The sequence below is a fragment of the Psammomys obesus genome, unplaced genomic scaffold (genome assembly GCF_907164565.1).
Source record: "Psammomys obesus unplaced genomic scaffold, mPsaObe1.curated_primary_1811, whole genome shotgun sequence".
Classification (NCBI taxonomy): Eukaryota; Metazoa; Chordata; class Mammalia; order Rodentia; family Muridae; genus Psammomys; species Psammomys obesus.
The window spans coordinates 60,082,925-60,106,398 of NW_026591086.1; the positions used below are offsets into that span (position 1 = coordinate 60,082,925).

At 38.2% G+C, this 23,474-nt stretch overlaps 1 protein-coding gene across 1 annotated transcript in view; it reads right to left on the reverse strand.

The window, feature by feature from the left end:
- The window catches only part of Nalcn (sodium leak channel, non-selective), a 273,950-nt gene that overhangs the window by 118,878 nt on the left and 131,598 nt on the right, over positions 1-23,474 (reverse strand). The window contains exons 16-17 of the mRNA XM_055609597.1: positions 17,052-17,189; positions 3,671-3,745 (exon numbers count right to left, since the gene is read on the reverse strand). Coding sequence (XP_055465572.1) covers positions 3,671-3,745; positions 17,052-17,189 — 213 coding nt within the window. The remainder of the gene's footprint in view (positions 1-3,670; positions 3,746-17,051; positions 17,190-23,474) is intronic.

Below are 23,474 nucleotides of genomic sequence, written 5' to 3' on the forward strand. Positions count from 1 at the left end.
TAAAGCTTGAAAATAATGTTTATGAACTTAATTATTTATTGTAAGACAGGGTTTCTTGTAGGGCACGATGGCAACAGACTATGTAGCAAACATCATGTCCTCAAACTTCTTGCCTCCTCTCATCTTGGGATTTCAGGCCTGCAGCACCACACTCTCAATAAAACCCTTTTTATAATGAATATAAATATATTAAATGTGAAGAACGTTAAGGTTCATGAAGAAAATGAAATACTAATTAGGTCTCTCTCACGTGTGTGCATGATCACGTATGTGTGTATGTGCTGAGTCCGTGTACACACGTATCGGGCCAACGTCAGCTGTCTTCCTCCACTGCTCTCAGTAAGATCTTTGAATACACTGTCTGACCAAGCCCTGAGCTCACTAAGTTGGTTGGACTGGCTGGGCAGCAGAATGCTAATCTTTTCTCTGCAGTATTGGATTTACATAAGCACACCATACACGGCTCTTCACAGGAGCTCCTGGGATCTGACCTCATGTGCTGACACTTACAGGAGAAGGAGCTTACCTACCGAGTCTCTCAGGATTTGTTTAAATTGTCAGTTTTTCATTGGGGTTAGATAAAAATAAATGAAAAGTGGCTGAGTGTTGGCTATGTGAACGCTAAAGAGGAAATTAAATATGTTGTACACATCTTTACAAATCAAAACACTCAAAATACCATCAGTAAAACGTATTTAGGTTTGGGTTCGTAGGTTCCAAAAATATGCTATATATAATTTTTTTTACTGCCTTTTAGGAGAAAGAGTATTTGGCAAATATAGGCTTAAATTATATTGTATCTTACTTATTCAATGGTTGTTTAATCCCACACTAAATCTTGTAGTGGATCAGATAAGGAAAACTGAATGGTTTTCATTTTAAGTATACAATTTTGATGCGAGTATATAAAATACATTCAATGTATATGAGTGATAAATATGACACACAGGAAAATCCACATATAAACACCAGATTTGGAAAGCAGTATTTTTATTGGTTTTGTTAAATTATGCAGTTGATCAGTTTTGAGGCTGAGCTCATACATAATATATTTTTCTACAGAGGAGCCATGGAAAGCATTTCAAATCACTCGTATAGAATAACATCCTAACTCTCACTTGAAGAGCCCTTTCCTTAAACTATAAAGCGGAAAGATGAGAGGGAATGACCTCACCATAGAGTCATTTACCTGCATAGCTCAGGACGCTATGAAGCCTAAAACCTTCCTGGGAATGCTCAGAGCAGTGTCTTGATTTCAAATATGCCTTTCAGCCCTTTTGGATACCCATAGTGAAATCAGCGGCTTTGGAGATGAGAATAATATGTTAAAGTTTAAAAGGACCATCAGAAGAAACTAGAACCCCTGCACAGATGTAGCCCATGGAAGCTCAGTCTCTAAGTGGGTTCCCTAGTAAGGGGAACAGGGACTGTCTCTGACATGAACTCAGTGGCTGGCTCTTTGATCACCTCCCTCTGAGGTGGGAGCAGCCTTACCAGGGCACAGAGGAAGACAATGCAGCCAGTCCTGATAAGACTGGATAGGCTATGGTCAGATGGAAGGGGAGGAGGTCTTCCCCTCTCAGTGGACTTGGAGATGGGCATGGGAGGAGTTGAGGGAGGGGAAGTGGGGTTGGGAGGGAATAAGAGAGAAGGCTACAGCTGGGATACAAAGTGAATAAACTGTAATTAATATAAAAAATAAGTACAATTTAAAAAGAAGAAATTAGAAAACACAAACTTATAGGTTATGTTGTTTTATCTTTTGCCAAATAGGCATGTTTTGAAAATTCTGAATGTGTAAGAACCTTTGCATTATTCCAAAAGTTTGCTTAAGAGTCTTGGGTCTCAAAGAAGCCAAAGAGGGGCCAAGGAGGAAGCTTGAATCTCACTCAGAAGAGGAAATAAAAAGACATCTGAAGTAGATGGAGGAAGGGAACTAGGTGGGAGAGGGGTGAGGAGGTGGCAGGGGTGGGGATCAGAGAGTGGTGGTGGGAGGGTAGGCATCTCTGGGACAGCAGAGGCTTTAGGTAGCCTATGGGTGACCCTAGCTGAGACTCCTAGCTTCTAGCAGCGGGGGTTAAAGAGCCTTCAGTCACCACCTCCTACAGCCAGGTGACTTCCAGTTGTGGGAGGGGGACACCTGCCTGTCCATAAGACCTTTGAACCAAAATGTGTCTCACCTACAAGAAGTTTAGGGGTGAGGATGGAGCGGAGATTGAAGGAATGGCAAGCCAATGACCGTCCCAACTTGAGACCCACCCAGCCCTGTCACCATTAATGATTCTCTGCTATGCTTACAGACAGGAGCCTGGCATAAGTGTCTTCTGAGAGGCTTCATCCAGCAGCTGATGGAAACAGGTGCAGAGAGTAATAGATGAATAATAGTCCCAGCTGGGGAGTCTTGTGGAAGAGTGGGGGAAGGATTGAGGAAGCCAGAGAGGTCAAGGATACCACAAGAAGATCTACAGAGTCAACTAACCTGGGCCCATGGGGGCTCAGAGAGACTGAACCACCAACCAAAGAGCAAGCCTGGGCCTGATCTAGACCCTACACATGTATAGCAGGTGTGCAGCGTGTTCTTCATGCAGGCTCCCTAACAAGGGGGTAGGGGCTGTCTCTGACTCTCTTGCCTGCCTCTGGTTCCCTTTCCTCTATCTGGGCTGTCTTGTCAGGCTTCAGTGGGGATGTGCTTAGTCCTGCTGCAGCCTGAGGTTCCAAGGTGGGTTAGTACCCCTTGGGGGCCTTCCCTTTTCTGAGAAGAAGAGGGGGTAGTGGGGGAAAGAGTGCACGAGGATGTGACTGGGAGGAGGGCAGGGAGGGGCTGGGATCAGGCTGTAAAGTGATTAAATAAAAATAGATAGATAAATAAATAAATGAAAAGATCCAAAACAACAACAACAACAACAGAAAACCTCTTGGGTCTTATTGTTCACACTTCACTTCACTTCACCTTGCATGTGTGGGTATGTCCAAGGAAATCTTCTCCAAGTGTCCCCTCTCCCTTTACTTCTCAGTAAAGCCAAACACTCCAGACAGGTTCTCTTCATGCAAGAGAACTGTAAAGCCAGTTAGCCGATTAAATCTGCCACCTGTCTGCCACGGGGAACATAACCTTTATACACTCCCATTTCCGTTCTAGAATACCATTTCCTCTACCCTGATGCAGTCTGCTTTCATGTATAACAAGAAACATATTTGATCGTTTATCTTATTTAATTTTTAATATCACTTTGGGAACCCAGGTTAGGTGCTCTGGTATTGTCTAGAAGTCAGACAAGTTGCTTTCCAGAACTTCTCTGATGAAGGTCACAGCATTGTACATACTTGTGAGCTATGGCAATGTGGCCCTGGGGATTTGATTTCCGAACATTCATCATTTAATGGAAGAAAAAGGATCTCAAAATCTAGTTTTGTAAACTATGCCCATCCTACTTTTACTCAAAATAATATTATAAAACTAGTCTCAGGATATTTGTAGAGTAAGAGGGAAATGCCCCCTGATATTGGATAGGAGATTAAAAAACAACAACAACACCAAAAAAGACAAGTTAGTTTATTAACTCACACTGCTTCAACTTTTTAATTAAGTTTTTGTTTTGAAGGTCCAAAGTCAACACTACTGTAAATATAGGTTTTTGCCTCAACTTTTTAACTCCCCCATGTCACTTACTTGTTTAAGCTTCTTTAGATCTTCATCAAGTTCTAAGTTGTCCAAAATAACAGCAACAAACAAACTCAGGAGGATCTATAAAATGGTTAAATAACAATGAAAATACCCACATGCTATAGGTATAAAAACTTCATATATAATATAGAATATATACCTAAAAGTTTTTTGATAAAAATCCATCAGTTGAAAATTATAAATATATGCCGTGAGTCATTGCATAGACGCTTTAAAGTGCATGTCGCAGACACAGGAGATACAAAAGTTACATAAACAGTAAAAATATCAACTTACTCAGGAAGGAAATTTAATAAGAGAGCTCTGATTATTTTAATTTAACAACCCCATCTCTGAAACTAACCTAAGAAAGTATCTGAATTAATGATTAAAAGCTTAATATCCAAAGGTGCTAACTGGATGGTTGCTTATAAGGATGAAATCCTGGAAATGACATCTAAACTTTATAAGGAGGAAACACTACCCTCAAACTATAAGAGAACACAACACTCAAATTTATACTGATTTTAAAGATTTCCATGGCAGCAAGTAGTCTCCAAGGTGTCCCATAGTGTTTCTGTCAGCTCACAGACTGAATACGGAACCACAAGATAACAAAACAGAAGCAGGAAGAGGCAATGTAGATACTACTCTACACTCTCTCGGCTGAGTGGCTCAGGGGGAAGCTGGAGCCAAGTGTGGGCAGGCGCCGTGAAAAGTCCTGTCTGCCGATGAACTGATACTTCTTGCCTGTAGCCAGCAAGGAACCTTCCAACACTCTTGTGAGAGACCTGGATTGGAGGCAGATGCTCAATTCCAAGTGACCGCAGCCCCAGACATCCTGACTAACCTAAAAGACACTGAAACATACCCAAGCAAGCCTGTTCCAGATCCCAACTGAGAAAAATTGCTCAAGATAAACGTTTCTTTGTCAGTAAGTTCCCAGAATGTAGACAAGTTTTTTTATAGCATTGGGAAACAACTTATGAAATTTTACGGTACCAAGAATGGTTCCTCTATAAAAGTAAGAGTATATATGGTGAGAGACCAGCAACATAGAAAAAGTGCTTAAAGAGGTATCCAGACCAGGTGATTTAGCCTGGCAATAATGTCTATCTTTGTGTAGCGATGATAAATTTTTACCTTTCATATGTTTTGAGATATTTCACCAACTAAAAAATGACACATGCTTCTTTTGGAATTGGTAAATGTGGGAAAAAAGAAAACAAACATACAATAGCATTTAAAATATTTTAATTTCTAGTCTTTCCTGTGCGTGGAGTCAGTCCCTGAGGTCCCATGTTTGGCTCATTGCTGTTTTCACTCCTCATTTACATTCTTTTTTTTTTTTTTCAATTTCCCTCTGAAAAAGTTATTGACATGTCTTAATATTTGATGCTTGAACCAAATGGCAAGAAAGTTGAGGCAATTGAGTTGTGAGTTGTTGTACCAGAGATTATTATGCAGAATATAGTGGTTCTTTCTGTTCCAGGTTTAATAAACGGATAGCAAAGGGGCAGGGTTGTGAAAGATGATTAGCTTAGCTGGGACCTAGTGCCACATGCTTCCTTTTGTAGCCCAGAACTTGGAGACATTTCATTGTGATCCAGATCAGAGGCTTTTCCTGACGTTACCATGTCTGATCCACCCTGTCATTTAGGTCAGGCTCACTTGAGAGTCGGCATTGTTCTAATCAGGGCATCTCACAGTTCTCTCCAAGCTTAGCTCCTTTCCTGTGACTTGGTGATGGAAAGCTATGGCTCAGAGGAACAGTTTCCTGTATCCACATCCACCGCTGAGAGTAGGCACTTCAGCAGGCCTTGTTTAATACCCTGATTCAGCTGGGTGTCCTGTCTCCCCAGAAAATATGTAAACAAACATCCAAAAAGAAAAAGGAAAGATCCTCAGTGGTGGGGGTGGGGTCTACCCCTCCCCTTTTCTTAAGCAATTCCTTAGAAACATGTTCACTTTCACACTCTTCTCATTGTCTATGAGCTGTGTACACAGTTACCTCAGAATTTTACTCCTTATTATTCAGGAAAGGTACCTTTTTGTTGTTTCAGGCTTTTTTTTTTCTTGGACCCAAGAGTGAGAATTGTATCTTTAAGATGTAAACAACTACTAAGGACCTCAGGTTCCCATCCTGGTGGGAGGATGGAGATTTCCCTAGTAATCCTGTTTCAAGCTGTCCTGGAGATATACAGCTCTTTGTCTGTCTGGATACGGACAACCAGCCCAGCCTTGAAAATCACCAGGTAAAATTCATATGAACTATGTGCCCCAACTAGCACTGTTGAATCGTTTTGAAAACTGCCTGTTCCTATCACTGGAAACACGCATACGCAGACTGACATTTTCTTTCTGCCTTTGTTATGCCTACTAGGTCACCTGACATTCCTACCTTGGCTTTGGCTCAATGCTTCTTCAAGAACAAAACTGTTGTTTTTTTTTTCTCTACTGCCTTCATGGAGAGGTTGGTAGCTTAGCACATTTTACTAATTATTTCTCTAGCACTCTCTAGATGGGGAGCTATTGAAGGACAGTGACATTACTGTTATTCTATTAGAGTAAAATTTGATAAACAGTTCAGGGGATTCTGGGAATGTATCAGACACAGTCTAGTTAAGACTCAGATGCTCTCACAGTGGAGCACAACTGAATTCAGCAGGTATGGGTTATAACTACACAGGCAAGAATGCTGTGGTTCAGAAACAGGAGCTGTTCCTTACTTTTTCTGGGGCAATCACTAGCCCATGGAATTTACTGTGCTGTATTAAGGTATTATGGTTATCATATTAATAGTCAACAATAGTTCAGGAAAAATGTGCAGCCAGGTCTTGGCTATACAAACATGCCAATGGATGCCAACACAGTTACCACTTCTTGTTTTCTAAGGAAACACTCCTCTTCTTTCTTCTGTCCCCTGAAATAATTCAGGCTGAAGTCTGTAGGAAAGCTGGAACAGAAGTGTGTTTTTTGGCTGCATAAGGCTGAAGACTGACACCAGAGACTAACAGTTATTTGCAGTTTATAAATTGAATGCTGTACCAGCTGAGCATGTTGGTTTCTGAAAGCCCATTGGGACAGATGCGCTAAGGGCATAGTTAACACTGTGCAGCAATGAGGAGACTCAAGGATGCACTCAAAGGCAATGAAATACCAAGGTGACTTTGGCATGAAAGGAAACGTGAGGAAACCATTCCAGGATGCTGAAGAGCACATGGCTTATTCTGTGGGAGCTGAGAAGGTGAGTCCAGTCAAAGCCCACCTTCCAAAGACACTGGGGAAAGGGAAGAAGAATCTGGGTTGGGGCTGGCAATCTCACAAGTGCCCCAGGCTGAGGTCAGGGAATGCAGAAGGGGGTTTTCAGCACCATGAAGTGATGCTCATAGTTACTTCTCTATTGGAATTTTCTTTCCAAAGTTTGGGGATCTTGTTGTTACTTGTTTTTGTGTTTAATGCACCTCCTTTGTAAAAAATCAGGTGTTTGTAGGTGTGTGGGTTTATTTCTGGGTCTTCTTTTCAATTCCACTGACCCACCAGTCTGTTTCTATGCCAATACCATGCAGTTCTTATTACTGTTGCTCTGTAGTACAGCTTGAGATCAGGGATGGAGATACCTCCAGAAGATCTTTTATGTTACAGGATTGTTTTAGCCATTCTGAGTTTTTAGTTTTTCCATATGAATTTGGGAATTGTTCTTCAAAGTCTGTTCTTCAAGAATTGTGTTGGTATTTTGATGGGAATTGCATTGAATCTGTAGATTGCTTTTGGTAAGATGGCCATTTTTACTATGTTAATCCTACTGGTCCACGAGCATGGGAGAGCTTTCCATCTTCTGAAATCTTCTTTAATTTCCTTCTTCAAAGACTTGCAGAGACTGATGCACTAACCAAGAATTGTGCATGGAGAGTACCTAGACCCTTGCTCAGATGTAGCCCATGGCAGCTCAGTTTCCATGTGGCTTCCCTAGTAAGGAGTTCAGGGGCTCCTGACATGGACTCAGTGGTTGGCTCTTTGATCACCTCTCTAGGGAGGAAAAGCCTTGCCAGGTCACAGAGGAAGAGGATGCAGCCAATCATGATGAAACCTGATAGGCGAGGGTCAGATAGAAGGGGAGGAGAACCTCTCCTATCAGTGGACTAGGGGAGGGGCATAAGGAGAGACAAGGGAGGGAGGGTGGAACTGGGAGAAGATGAGGGAGGGGGCTACCGCCAGGATGCAAAGTGAATAAATTATAATAATAATAAATAAAAAAGAAAAGATCAAAAGAATATTTAATAATGTAAAAATTGTGTGAAATTCAGAGTTCAGTGAATAAGTAAAGTTTTCCTGAAATGTAAAACAAACAAATAAACAAACAAAAACAAAAATAAAAAAAACAAAGCCTCCCACTAAGTTGCTTATGGTCTTGTTTTACTATAGCAATAAAAACTCTAACTAGAAAAAAATAAAACAAACAAACAAACAAAAACAGTGGTGTTGGGAGAGATTGGAACATCTAGATGCTGGTTCAATTAGCATAACACTGTTGGAAAAGGAAAAACCAGTGAATGGCAGAAAGGAAATCTAAGGTCATGTGAAGACAGGCTTCTTCTGAACACACGTTGTTTCAGGGTGGTCTTTGTCCCTGGTGTGAGGTCTGTGATAAGGTGATGACTTGCCACTCAGACTGAGAAATAAGGGAAGGCTGGACTGAGAACAATCTTTTGGAACAGAGATGGAAAGTTCAGGAAACCAAGGTGAGCCTGCAGCTGATTGCAAGAAAGTGAGAATTACTTTATGGTTTTTTTCTCAGACTCTAATAAGGTGACAAAAACCACTGGGATGAAGAAATTGAAGCGAGGAAAGGCTGGCATCATGCTTTCCATCATGTTTCATTTACCCTGTCAACAATACATCATTTTCCTGTAAGCCCAAGGTGGAAATGGAAGGAGGAAACAGGCTGGCTTGGGTGTCAGCCACTTACCAACAAAAGGAATGGGAAGTTGTGGAAATGTGTGACAGGTCCTAATTCTGAAAGCAAGAGTATTACTAGGTTCTTGGGCATTTCTGTTTGATTTATCATTACAGAAAGCTGAGGTAATGCTCATTAGGAACCCGGACCCATCACATCCAAGTATTTGCTTCTGTTTTTCAGTCAATGTCCGCTTACTAAACGTGATACACACAGTGTATCAAAATGTTTCCCATAGATGTGAGATGGTACATAGGAATGTGTGAAACCGTTCATTGACCTAACCATCTGGAGCCACAAGGCCTTATTTTTATGTATAAAACACTTTATGTTTCCAAGTCTAAATTATTTAATCAGTCAGCTTTGTTTTGTTACTTAGAATGATAGAATACTTCAATTTTGAATATAGTTTATAATATTAGATCGCTTTAAAAGTTAATGTTGTAATAGCAGGAATAAAAAGGTTCATTATGCTATATCATGTCAATTTTTTCTTGGGTTTTGCTAAACTACACATATGCTTTTGATGGTAGCACCATGGTGTCCACCCTGCACACCTTTATTTATGCCCACCACAAACACAGAATGAACCAGACTTTTTTACAAAAAAGCAAAGAATAACATGATACTTCAGGTATCTAACTCTTGGTGAAGATTTGCCTATTGTGTACATGTAACACATGCATTCAGTGCCAGAGGACCGAAGAAAAGGGTACGGATCCTCTAGGGGCGGATTATAGACATTTGTGAGCCATCACGTGGGTGCTGGAAATTGGATTCTTTGCAAGGGTAGTGAACTACACTTAGTCATGGAGACACTGTTTCTCTAGTCTTGTCTATCTAGTGCTTCATCTCCTTAATGGAAAATACTCATTCCTAAGCCAGTTTTTGTACTGACTATAACTTTCATGTAGGAAAATGGTTCACATCATGTCTTGAAGTCTGGGAAGTCTCCATGAATTTTCAGGAAGTGGGACCTTGCCGTTAGATGCCTGATGGGCACACATACTGGATAAAGATGGCAACCTTCTGGCTCTTTCCTCAGATTTCTGACATGAGAAAAAGGCCTGCCAGTAGCTCCCCTTCCCCCAAGTTTAAGGATGTGTTTACAAGTTAAGGATATGTTGATTGGCTCCTCCCCCTTCCCCCCCCCCCCCCCCCCCCGCCAGGGAGGAATAGCCTTGCTAGGTCACAGATTAGGACATGGCAGCCAGTCCTGAAGATACCTGATAAACCAGGGTCAGATGGAAGGGGAGGAGGACCTCCCCTAGCAGTGGACTTGGAAAGGGGCAGGGAGGAGATGAGAGAGGGAGGGTGGGATTGGGAGGCAGTGAGGGAGGGGGCTACGGCTGGGATACGAAGTAAATAACCTGTGATTAATATTAAAAAATAAAAATTAATAAAAATTAAAAAAATTCTTCTAAAAGGAATACATGTTAAATTTAGGCTCTGGTACACAAGGTGTGTGTGTGGGTGCTGTGAGTCTATTACAGGTCTTCATTGCAGAGTAAATATATTCTCATCCACTCTACTCTCTCATCATAGAAAAGCTGATTAGCCAGTTAGATTGGTAATATTCTCTCATCTAAATTACAAATCTAATAATTCCAGATGAGCCTGACAGTTGGTATGTTTACATTGCTTGGTTATGTAATAAACAGTGACTTTTTTATTAAAACAAAACAGGAAAACAAGTTAAGGATGTGGACTTGTCAACTTCCCTGCATCCCTTTAAACTGGCCAATCCTGAATGAGAGGAAGGAAGCCTTCATTTTAGCACCCCATAAGCCTCCTAAAACCTCAGCCCTTCAGTAGAGGCCAAAGGCCTCCCATCTTCCAAATTCTCCTATCTTTGCAAACGGTCTTTGCGTGTGTCTATGTGTATGTGTATGTGTATGTGTATATGTGTATGTGTGTGTGCATGTGTGTTTTCTTACCCCTAGGTAAAACTTTTATACATTGGCTGATTCTATCTGCTCTAATGTGTCGGTGTGTGCATGGGTGCATTTGTGTGTGTGTGTGTGCGTGTGTGTGTGTGTGTTTTCTCACTTCTATTTAAAACCTTTCTTCACTGGCTGATTCTGTCTGCTCTGTTTGAGATAGATATTCCTTGCTGAGACCTGTTTGGCTTGATTTTTTTTTCTGTCTTTTAATTATTTGACTGGCAAAACAAATCTCATCAAGACCCTAGACACAACAATACGCTGACAGAATCTCGAGCTTCCTGCTTAGTAGATGTTTGAAGTGACCTTTTTTAGGTTTAGCATAGCATCTGTCCAAGTGTCCGCCAGATGTCTGGCTACTGTTCTGTCCCTTAGGATTCTTTCCCCTTCCTCTTCCTTCTACTTCTTAGAGTCTAGATTTACTCTGAGCTAGAAATTTTCTGTGGAATCATCGGAGCCAACAGTTTTGTAGCATTTGCTAAGTTTGTACATGATTTTATAAATTCATATAATTAATAATTTTATACATTTATGGCAGATAAACTTGTTTTTCTTCCATTTGTGCATACTAAGTTTCAGGTAAATCAAATAAATAATGAAAGTAGCCTTGCTAACAAGCATTCTGTCCATCATACAATAACCTACACATCAGACTCACTTTTGAGGTAGCATAATACGGATTCCAAAGTTTAGGGCTCTTTCTTAAAGGGCCAGACACACCTTCAGAATGCACTGACATGTCTGAGACCTCTGTCACTGTAGCAACATACTTCATTTTGCTTTATCGCTCCATGCTGTCATGACTCACTCTAAACACATTGCCATTTTTTTAAAGTTTTTTTTTTGTTTATTTTTACTACTTTCGCATAATATGAAAATGGCTCTTTGGCTGGAATGTCACCATTAATCTCTTTATTCTTATGATATTTGTTGGTGTTACTCATCTATCTATCTGTCTGTCTATGTAATCAGAAGCACATTGGGGAACTGAAACATGTCTCACCCCTTGTGTTTATTTTCCCCTTTTAGCATTTATAACCACACTATCCTGAGGTTTCTGGCCATCTGTGGTATAAAACAATTTAATTTTTTATATGGGTCAAAACAGTCAAACGTAATCAAAGCAATGTAAAATGGAATACATTCAACAAAGACCCACTTTTAAATCATTTAATTTACAGTTTCAAATGCACATCTCTTTTAGCAAAACATATCTATTCACAGCAAGCTGCTGTCACCGAGGCAAAATCAAGAGATTGCTGTGTTAATTTTGGTACTTCAAAGGTAACGAAAAGACCATCCACAATGAAGGCTTAATTATGTTTTCTCTCCTTTCAGTATTCACATCACAGGGCTTTCTTTTGAGACAATAATAAAGGAGAAAAGAAAAAAGAAAAAAGAAATCAAAAGGGTGTAAAAGAAAGTTTTTTCAGCTGTTTAAATCTTCCATGGCCCTTATCCCCAAATAACCAGCAAAAAAATGGACGAAAAGGTAAATTCTACAAGCATATAGTAAACTGCAACCATTTTGGACAGAGATACTGAACACATACCTGGCAGAAGAGAGCATTCAAAGGAACAATAGATAATAGTGAGGAGTATGCTTTTGCTGTACACTGAAGCTTGATTGTCATTGTGAGCAGACAAATTGGTGTCCCCAGAAGCATGCAACATTCTGGCCTGCTGCTGTGGCCAAATTTTATTTTATTTTTCCTACCATGCACGTGCCTGACCCTGGGTCAGGAACACTTCTCGTTGGCGGTTCCACTAATCAGCATGGACTAAAAGACTAATTACTCCTGAGAGTTTACACATATCTGTCAACTTTCCTTCGAAATTGAGTTGAGTTGCTTTTTATAATACTTACTAGAAACAAACAATTTAACAAAGATGCTCGTTTTAACAAGCCACAGACAGGTCTGTGAAACATGGAGTTTAGTTTATAACACTTTTCTCTGTTACACAGGCTCACCACTTCTATGAACATATTGATATGTTGATTTAAAATCTATCTCTGAAAATTATTAATTAGTATCTAACCATAACTCCATTTTGGAATGGCCCCATTTAAAATTTTTCACATGAGATGACATGGAAAACCAGGAAGCACAAGTTACTATGTAGGCTCTGATCATAACGCAAGCAACTGGGCGTCTTCTTACCTAGTCCTGGGTCTTAAGTGTTTGTTGATGTGTTTGTGTTGACTAATATTAACTTCTGAGTAGTTGGGAGACCTAACTAGTTTTGGTTAAGATATTTCCCACTTTGCCTCCTTTATGCATAATTGTAGAGATTCAGTAAAGCCGTGCTAAATGAATCAAGGATAACCCGATAATATAACGCTTTAGTGACTATCATTCTAAGAGTATTCAGATAACAAAGAAAATAATGGCTGATCATGTCTGAAGCAAAGTATTTGTAAGATGTATAAAGCAACTAAAATTTTTGGGTAACATATATATGTTATATTTAAAAAATAATTTAGTGACAGTGTTTTCTTTCACTATGCTAATACTTTCACTAAGATATTATTTATAAATTTAAAAGTCTAATTATTTAACCTTTTCCTATATATTAATAACCAGAGAAACTCAAGTAAATATTTAATGCATTAAAATTCTCACAAAAATCTGGTGGAGTAAAAATGGCTTGAGTTTTATTTACCCATTTCATTTAACATTTACTACACATAAATTTGAAGTCAAGATGGGTTAAATATCTAAAAAGCAGCTGGGCAGTGATGGCACACACCTTTAATCTCAGAACTCAGGGGCCAGAGACAGTTAGATCTTTGAGTTTGAGGCTAGCCTGGTCTACAGAGAGAGTTCCAGGACATCCAGGATTACATGAAGAAGCTCTGTCATGAAAAAAAAATGAAAGAAAAAAAGCACAAAGAAAAGAACTAAGAAAGAAAAGTAAAAATTTAAATCATAAGAAAAAATACAGTAGAGTATCTTTATAACTTTAGAAAGAGAATATATTAAGCATGAGTTAAAAATATAGATTATATTTGAAAAATGATTGTTTTAGCCATATTTAAATGTGTCAAAAATCTTAGGAAAATTGGAATAAAACATACCATCAAAGAAAAGATTTTCTACACATATACTAACCAAGGGATTAAAATTCAAAACATGTGCCACCCTTACAAATGAACTTAAAAAAGACAACCGAGTCCCTAGAAAACATGAAGAGCAAGTGACTGGGTGAGTCACTGAGAAGATGCCCAATGGCCATGCAGGGAATTTTTCCCTGAATAGTCACAAAAATGTGAAAATGCAAATAAGGCAAAACAGTGTACCATTCCCTACCAAGAGTATCAAGACATTAAAAAAGCAGTATATACTATCAAACATAAATGATAGCACAAGAACACAGGAATTCTGAACCACTGTGCTTTAGAAAATAAATAATTGTAGTCTTTTCTTAGCGCAATGGTCTGTTACTTTTCGCATGCAGTGAATGATTTACGCTTTGGCCATAAAGCAACATCAAGGTCTCATGTGATACCTAGTTACATAACCATGTAAAGATGATGAAAACATTTGTGACTCACGGGCTGCAGAAATCTGGATGGTGAACCAGATTTTTTATATGGCCTGGGAGATTCCTGGTATAGAGCGCTCCGGGGCAAGGTTCAAAGCTGGGTATAGATCCTAGAGAAAGGGTCGTGTGAATGGATGTGCTGTGACTCTGAAGCCTCAGCCTTGGAAAACTGAAACAAGGCTGGGGAAGAAGTCCAATAAGACAACGGACCAGCACTGACTGCATATTTTAATGATCTAGGAATTAGGCTTATGTGTGTTAAAATAAAGAGAATATTAGAAATAAATGTGATTGCATCATATATACTGAGCTTGATACATTTATTCTGAGAATTATTTCTATTAATGATATGTCAGGAGAGGAACACATGACCACATATAGCTTTGCTTTCAGTGTCATATATGACAGTCAGGAATGGTTGCTATCACATATGGAGCAGGGTCCTACAAACTAAACTATATTATTAGTAATCTTCCAACTCTACAGTACAAAACATTAAAATGATAAATTAAAACAATATATAGTTTAATAGATTCATACAGTAAATCTCTGCATTTCACTTATTTGAAGACATACTTGTTTTTTTCAGTTCAACCATTCTAAAATAGGAATGAGTCTTTCCATTGATCAAAGAATCTTCTGGAATGCAGACAGAGCTAACACACATGGAACTTGGGAAGTACTTGGATTAGGTATTATATGCTTACTTTCAGGTGTGACCCAGCGTAACTCCGAAGTTAACTGATGCACTGAACTTCTCATTTCTAGTGATCATTAAAGCTAACTTAGGTCCTTGGACTCCAGCTTCATGCCTCTGTCTGCACCATATTTACCAAACTTCTTTTGGTTGGCACAAAGACTTTTCAACTCCTTACTGCTTTATATATGTCAAAGATTGTCAATAACATAACAAATAACTTCAATGTTTAGTTTTTATCTTAGACATTTAAAATTATAATGAAAAATGGCAATATGTGTTTCAGGCACACACATAAATCAGCAGAAGAAAGGATGGAATTGAATGTAAATTTTTATGTTATTTCCATACATTTCAAAGCCCATGCCTCTTTGAGTGTGATAAAGTAATAATTAATAACTAATGCCATATTTGGGGCACTTAAAATTTTAGGTTTCCTGAGAAGGCTAGGTGGAAGTTTTAAATACTGTCCTTTATTCTATAAGTGATCCACATAGAATTTTAATTAAAAATTACTTTCTTAGGTTATGTACCAGGATGGATACAGTTTTTCCTGGCTTTTACCCTCATGACTCTTGAGTCACTCAAATCTATATCTGAGAGTGATAATCTGCAATGAGGATGGTGAACAGTTATATTATCTTAGTAAGAAAAAAACTAGATTATCAGAAGACAAGTAGGTTAATTACTCACTTGTGTGTTGATATTAAATTTATCCTGCATTTAACCTACGGTCAATAGTCTTCAAGCTGCTGTAGTGCCAGACTGATTTAAAAACATGATAGGTACTTACTAAACATTAGTAAGATACATTAGTGAATGAATGAGTGAGTAATTGAGAAGTGACACAGATGTAAACAAGCTGGAAGGGAGGATGCAAAAGCCTAGAACCAAGGCACATATTCCAGCACAGGCACACAGCTCTGGAAGCCAGGCCCATTCCCACTGTCCAGTGTTAGCTCGGTCGACTCCATTTAAACAGCGTCAAGCTGTCTCTGCATCCTTCTACCATTTCAACACATGACTTTACACCACTTAACCAAGGATCTTTGTTTTGGTGAGCATGTATTAGTTTTGAAAGCCTTTGTCTACAGTAAAGGCCACTTCTGAGTCATCACACGTAACTTCTCAAATACTTACTCAATTCATAAGTGTTTAGAATTGAAAGGACACTAGAGGTGGTAAGAAGTTTGTTTTAGTTGAGCGAGTCTTTTCTTGAGTCAAACTTTACTTTGGCATGCTAAGTGACAACTTTCAATTTTTCTATCTAAGGAAACAACAAGCATGCACAAGACCAGCCACAGGTGAGAATATTCTGACCCCCATTTATCCTTAGAGTGGTACTGGGAAAATTCCTAAACTCCCCCAAGCCTCAATTTTGTCATCAGCTACTTGATAAGATTTCCTTGTCTGACTGTCCAAAAGATCAGAACTAATATCTTAAAGCTTTTTGTCACATGCTAAATAGTGGAAGTAAATTTTATTTTATCCATTCTAGAAAAAAGGTAACATGCGACTTGTAGCTGTTATCACGATATTAGAGAATAATGTTAAATAGGAACAAGGCCATGATGTAGAAATGCAATTCACTTCTTCCGTGTAGTAGAGGCAGTATTCTATAGGCTCCCTTCCCTGTTTTTAATACAAAGCAAAAAGTGTTCATCTTCTGTGATTGAAGAGAACAGTCCATACGAATGACATACACCAATCTTTTCTGGATTTCGGCATTCTGTTGTCTTGTGCTTTCAGAATAGTTTCAGCTAGGCATTTTATCTTCTCTCCAGTGCTTCGCTGCATGGCACACACTACAGAAACACTGTGGATTTCTAATTAACCAACTGTACCCCAAAGTTTCCAGCTGCTGTCTTAGTTTAATTACAGCTGTGAAGAGGATGTAGTGAAATTATAGAGAACATCGCTGCACACTGAAATACAGCAATGCTGTAGTTCACGTTTAATCTCTGGATTTGGCTCTGGGTAAATGTGGAGGGCTGGTAAACTGACGTGTGACTATGCGCTTTGTTTGTTTTGTATTCCCCATGCAAACACGTGTCCCCAAGGACAACACAGTCCCCAAGGAGTTGTTTGATTTCTAGCATTTGCGATGGAAGGGATCTCATGTAATGAGATGGCTCTGCAGTTTTAATTATCTCTTACTTTTAAACTGACACCATGTCAGACATCTAGCAACGTTCGTCCCATTATGAGCCTCAGGAGATAACTTTAAGGAAAGGACAAGCTCACCAGAGTCGCGAAGAGATGGTAGAGGATGAAGTAGATGGCAACCACCGGCGCCCACATGTGCCCCACGGCGTTCAGGGTCTGGTCCATCACGTCCACCCACCCCTCCTGGGTGAGGATCTGGAACATGGACATAAAGGCCTGCACAAGAGAAACGGAGGGTTACACCGACTGACCCAGGTGTAAGTTACGTCTGAATGCAATGCAAAGCAGCTCTGAGAGGCCGGAGCGACGACTGTTCTTGCTGGGACTCAGGTTCAAGTACCTACAACTGGCGGTCCAGAACTGTCTAATCCCAGGACAAGGGCATTCATTGCTCTCTTCTGGCCCTGGAGGGCACTGCACACTGGGGTGCACAGAGAAGAACAAAACAAGACAACAGCAGCACCCCCCCTCAAATATCCTAAACTAAAAATGGAAAATAAAATAAATTAGCCTATGGTATTCTGCTGAAGACTTTATTGTTGGCATTATTGATTCTTTTCTGATAAATCAAGGGAAAGCAATTCAAGCACTGTGAGAAAGAGCTGAGAACAAAGGATTAAATGTTACATCAAACTCTTCAGCTTTAGAAACTAATTACTTTTAATTAAAATTTGTTTTGTTAGGGGTAAATACTATCAAGAAACAAAAAATTATCTTTGCTTACACAGTTTGTTTATTTTTTTTTATCTTCAGCAAGTTATTTTAACATTCCCAACATTACATTATTTAGGTTTCCTGAGGTTGAAAATAGAAATGTGTTGTTTTAAAGGTGAATTCCGTTGCCTAAAGCACGTGAGGGAATAGGTTAACTTTGTTTGTACGGTATCCATTGGTCAAATGATTTCAGCTACTGTATTAAAAACATCTGATGCCTTAAGATTTTTTTTTCCTAAAAAATGCTGACAGGCTGAGGTGAATAAGGTGTGGTGCCATCTCCTAAAACATTTATAAACAAACGGTAAGAAAATGAACATAAATAAGACAGCATAGAATGAAAACATGATTTATTGGAGAAGTACAACAGAGGGCTGGGAAGGCAGCGTGCAGCACCTGCTTAGCATGCATGTAAAATGCAACAGAAACTGTCGTTCTCCGCACGTTTTGCCAATGTAACTTTAAAATTTCTGTATGCCGTATTCTGACAGTCCTCTCTTTGTTTACCACAACAGTATGTGTACAGCCACCTATGGCTTTGTGCAATAGTTTCCAGTTTATTACACTGAACATGTCAAATATGAAATAGCTTTTGGACCAGTTTAAGTCTTACCTTATTATCAAATATGTAACAAGACAGGGATTAATTTTAATTCTTTCTTCACAATATGTAAACAGTTGACTGGGAACAATGTGATTAAGTAAAAACATCTTCTTCCCTAATCTGAAATATCTTTTATCATACAATGCCTACTCGTAGAGCTATGGTTCTATTACTTTTCTATTCTTTCCATCATTCTATTTCACTTCTAAATTGATCAGTAATTGTATATTTTAATAACTGATAGGGTTATTAGTCCCTCTTCAAAACTCTTTATTATAAAAATAATTTAAGTGTTTTCCCCTAAAATATCTTGGTATTAATTCACTGAGGTCACATTAGATTATTTAACAAAAAATGAAAGTATTCTCAAATATTGTCAGTGTAGGAAAAGATATTGTTTTCTACTTATTAATCCTCCATATAATTCTGTAAAATATCTCCTTTTGTGTAGTTCCTGCTCATTTCTAGTGAGTTTGTGTTTAATGTTATTTTTCAAAAATATAATGAAGGTGATAATACAGTATTTAACTGTAAGTAGCAAAGAAACATTGTGGTGGGTCTCTTAACAAAAGCCAGTGACAATCTCATGTGTGAATATCATTTTCCACTGTCTTCCCCACAGGCCATCATTCTTAAATCAAGTTCACACTCCTCTTGAGGTTATGTATGTCCTTGTTCAGTAATCCTTCACTTACTCACTTCACACATAGAGATCTATTATGAAGCAGGAACATTTAGTTCATACAAGACGACTCCTCATTTTCTCTGACCTTACCCTAAAGAGCCCAACCCCCCATGCAAGGCAAAGACACTTGACTGATGCCACCTTTATTCCCCGCTGTCCTTTTCATTCATTCATTTACATCTTTGAGTTTGATCGAATTTGTTTGTCTTTTGTCTTTGTTTTGATAAGCTGATAAACAATAGATCATTATTGAATATGTTGAATAGGAAGATAATGTTCATTCATTATTGGGCCAGGTGACATGCTAAAATTCCTTTTTCCCTTCAGAGCTCAGATATCACAGCAGTACAGTAACAAAAAGGCAATGCTCAGAGTTAAATTGGACTTATTTCTTACTTTACATTGATTAATGAGAATCTGGCCCAATTTATTTATATGATTAAACTGTCATTTTTTGGTTCTGTTTATGCTGAGATTATTCATGTGCTTCACTGGGAAAACAAATACATTATCCTACCCAAGATGAGTTCCAGACTCTCACACAACTTATTCACTACTTGAATAGATCCTATTTATGCTATGCTATAGCTGTTCTTTTTAGAACCTTCAATTACCTGGAAACCATCTGAATCCTATTCTTGCAGTCCTGTTTCCTGGAGTTGTCTCACTGTCTGTTTTAATCTGGGCTAATTGCTTTGAGACCTGTTCCATAGTTGGTATGATTTGCATTACAAGTTCCTTATTTTGTTCTTGTATTCTTTCCAATGTAACATTGAAAAATGCTGACAAAATCCCACCCATGAATTTAGAGCCTTCCTTCTGTGTTTCACCTGGATTCTTCTTCCCGCTGCTTAGCTCTCCCAGTACAGAGAAGGGCTTTCAGGATGAAGAATATATCTGAAGCTGTGGGTAATGATTCTGGGAACCTCAGACTGTAGGAACCTCTTCAATCCAGGTGCATCTAGGAAAGCTTTACTGCAGCCAGAACAAATCAGCCCCTGATGTTCTTTTCTTCAAGTTATCTGACCCATCTTCAGTCTTGGTCCATGAATGTAGTTGAGGACTCAGGCAATAGACTTCTCTTAACTTTGATTTTCTGTATTCAGGAAAAAGAGCACCTCTGGAGTTTCTCCAGTCTCCCTGTCCTAAGCCTCCTATTTCTTTACAGTGCATTTTTCTTTTTTTATATTTTTATGCTATGAAATTTTTGTTTATTATGATAGAAATTTAGTTTATTATGAGATAGTATTTATTTTGAGAATTGTAAATTTTTATATTTAATCTCCTAAAAACATTAATGTGTATATTATATATATAATATATATATATATTATATATATATATATATATATATATATATATATATTCCTATTCTAAGTCAATGACTTCTACAGTTCAGTGGTTCTTGTTTTTGCCCAGCATTCAATATAACTCCCATTTGGAGTCTTCTCAGATTGAGGGATTTGAGACTAGTTTATATTTTAAGATTTTCTTTTTCAAGCTTTTTCTTCTTATCCTTTCCAAAAGACAAGTCTAGGTGATGAGAAGAGCCTGAACATCTTTCTTATCCTCTCTCAGTATCTTATCATATTATCCTTTCCCCATATTGATTGTCATTCAGATATAATGATATAAACTTGTAGACCCTCTGTGTATAATTTCTGCTGCTACTTTTAAAGTCAATTATTAATTGGTTTGCTAACTTTCTGATGATTTAGACAGGAAGTATCTATGATTTTTCTTTCTCTTGATATTTTACCTCTTTACTCTACACACATAATCGAAATATCAAATTAAACAAGTCTATACAGGCCAGTCATTGTAGACTTCCGGTACCCATGTGCAGCCAGGTGAACCTGGAATAGGCAGTTCACGAGTTCAATTTGTATGTAATGTGAAGGCAGAGCCAGCAGCTTTACCACGTTATGGAAAAACTAAATCAACCAAAAACTCTCTTACATGAATTTAAAATGAAAACCACTGAAAAAAATTACAAAATTATCAGAATGTGGAGGCGAGTCAAGCAATGATATTTTCCATGCAGGTGTGGAGGTGCAAGGGAGGGGAATCGCTTAGTCACTTAGAGATGTGATGATGTTCCAACGAAGCAAAATTTCTGAATAGGCAGAGGCAGCTCGAGAAAGTGTATTGAATAAAGAGATAACACTTAATTGGATCTCATTCAATGGAAAAGAAGTATTGTGAAGATACTAGCTTTACGATTTTCATCAGACATTTTATTCCTTGGGCATATCCGAATAAACCAGAACAAGAAGCAGAGGAGCAAGGGTAGTAGCCATAAGAGAAGAAACAAAGAAGCAGTGGATTGCAAAAGGAACGGGGCGGGAGAAACCACACATGAACGCATTGGACAGGCCACAAAGTCTATGCCAGCCCTCTGCAACTTCGCTGGTTCTCTGTTTCCTCATCTGCAACACAGCAAAGATCCCACCTGAACTTCCGTTCTATTGCTTACGGATAGTACTCACTACCTTGCTTAGCTTCTCCATATTATCTCCTCAAAGACCAGCTGTAACAGATGACTCCAACTTTGATATTCTCAGCCAACTCCATGCCTGCACTTGGATGCCTGAAAGGAATCTCAAGCCTTTACTATCTCAAATTCCAACATTCCTTTCTGTTCAGTAAACAGCATTCATTCTTTAGGTCACTCAGGCCATTGGCTGTTAGGAGAGCTTTCTTTTTTCATCACCTCATATTCCAAACCTAATTTAATTGGCTATTTCCCAAAACATGCTTTGGTTCATGGTCTCAGCATGCACATATCATCAGTAGCCCTTGACATTTCTATTACAGACAGTATTATTTGTTTCCCCACGGGATCTTACATTTTATTGCTAATTTTTCTGTTTATTAACAGACAACTTAGGTAAAAATAAGACCACCAAAGAGGGGTGAAAGGGAAATAAAGAGGGATTTTAATTTCTTATTCCTAACAACATTTGAACATTGAGGTGTTGGTGTCTGTGTTTGTGTGCATGTGTGTATATTTGTGTATTTGTGATAGACAGTGCTGTAGCAACATTTTCTATATCAAGCTTCAAAGAACAACTTCTAATCCAAAGCATTTTTTTTTTAACGTTCTCAGAGACGAAGCAAGTGTAGTGTCTAATGGTGAAGTAAACAGCCTAAAAACATCTACCTGGAAAAGCTGTTATTAATTTCTTCAAAAGACATTTAAGGTTTGATGACCTGAACATATGGGTAATTTAGAATAGGTGGGTATCGACTTGAGTTTAATACAGACAAATATTAAAAAAAGTAGTGTGGCAAATACCTTAGATTCTGGCTTATTTGTAAAAACTCACCTTGTAAAGCATATAATCAAGTACTTCTTAATTTTACAACATGCATTTATGTTGCACAATGTTTATTATCTTCTAATCTAAGAGTATTTTTATTACGGCAAAAGGAAAATGAATACTTACTTCTTATTCTTCCTGATTTCACCATTCAGCAGCCATCAGCTTCCTTTTTCTGGGGATTTATTTATTGTGGACATTGTATACAAATGTAATACCATGCTACAAATGCAGCATCCGTCCACAGTGGTACACGTTAGCATCTCATTTTATTTTCTTGCCCAATAAACTCTCAAATAGACATCACATTTTATCTGTTTATCAACTTTGAATATTTGGGGTGTTTTCACTCTGGCAGCTATTAAGTATAATGATGCTACGAAGAACATGTAGGTGGTCACGTAGTTTTATAAACCACCTTTTACTGAATTGTTTATTGCTGATATTGACATGCATGTATGTATATACATATATGCTTTTTGTTCTTAAAATATACACATTAAAATTTTAAAATGTGGAAATGAATGTAACTCACATTACCTTTATGGAGCTGACAATTTTGCACTGATTTCCTTTATTCTTAGCCAGCTTCAAGAACGCTCTCTCACTCTCTCTCTGTGTCTCTTTCTCTCTCTCCCTCTCTTTTTCTCCCTTTCTCTGAAAGGTATGCTTTCAAAATGAAATCTGCTTGACAACTTCTATAGTAGGTAACCATTTACTAAGGGTTTCCTGCTGTGTCTTACTACCAGACAGCCCTAAAATAGACTTGCTTTGACGGGATTCTCTGAGTGTCCAAGTGACATCTCTTTTGGGTATAATTGCCTTAATTATTCACCTACTCAATGTCCTTGCTTTTTTTCCTTTCTTCCCAAATAGTGGTTATTTAAGAAGAGTTTATCTTCTGAGAAACTCAAAGAGTTATGCACCTTTGATATTTTGCTAACATTTGGTTATTTTGTTATTTATGACCTTTTTTTTTTAGACTCACTTGATTCTCCAGAATGACGATATTTTAAATGATATTACTATATAGAAAAGTTGGAATTACATAATGTTGTGATTAATTTTCTAAAAATTATGTTGCTTGGTAAAATCATGTGAATAAAATCCCCAAGAATTGATAGAGAGAAAGAGGTTAGGAAAACTCATTAAAATAGTGTTTAACATACCTCTAC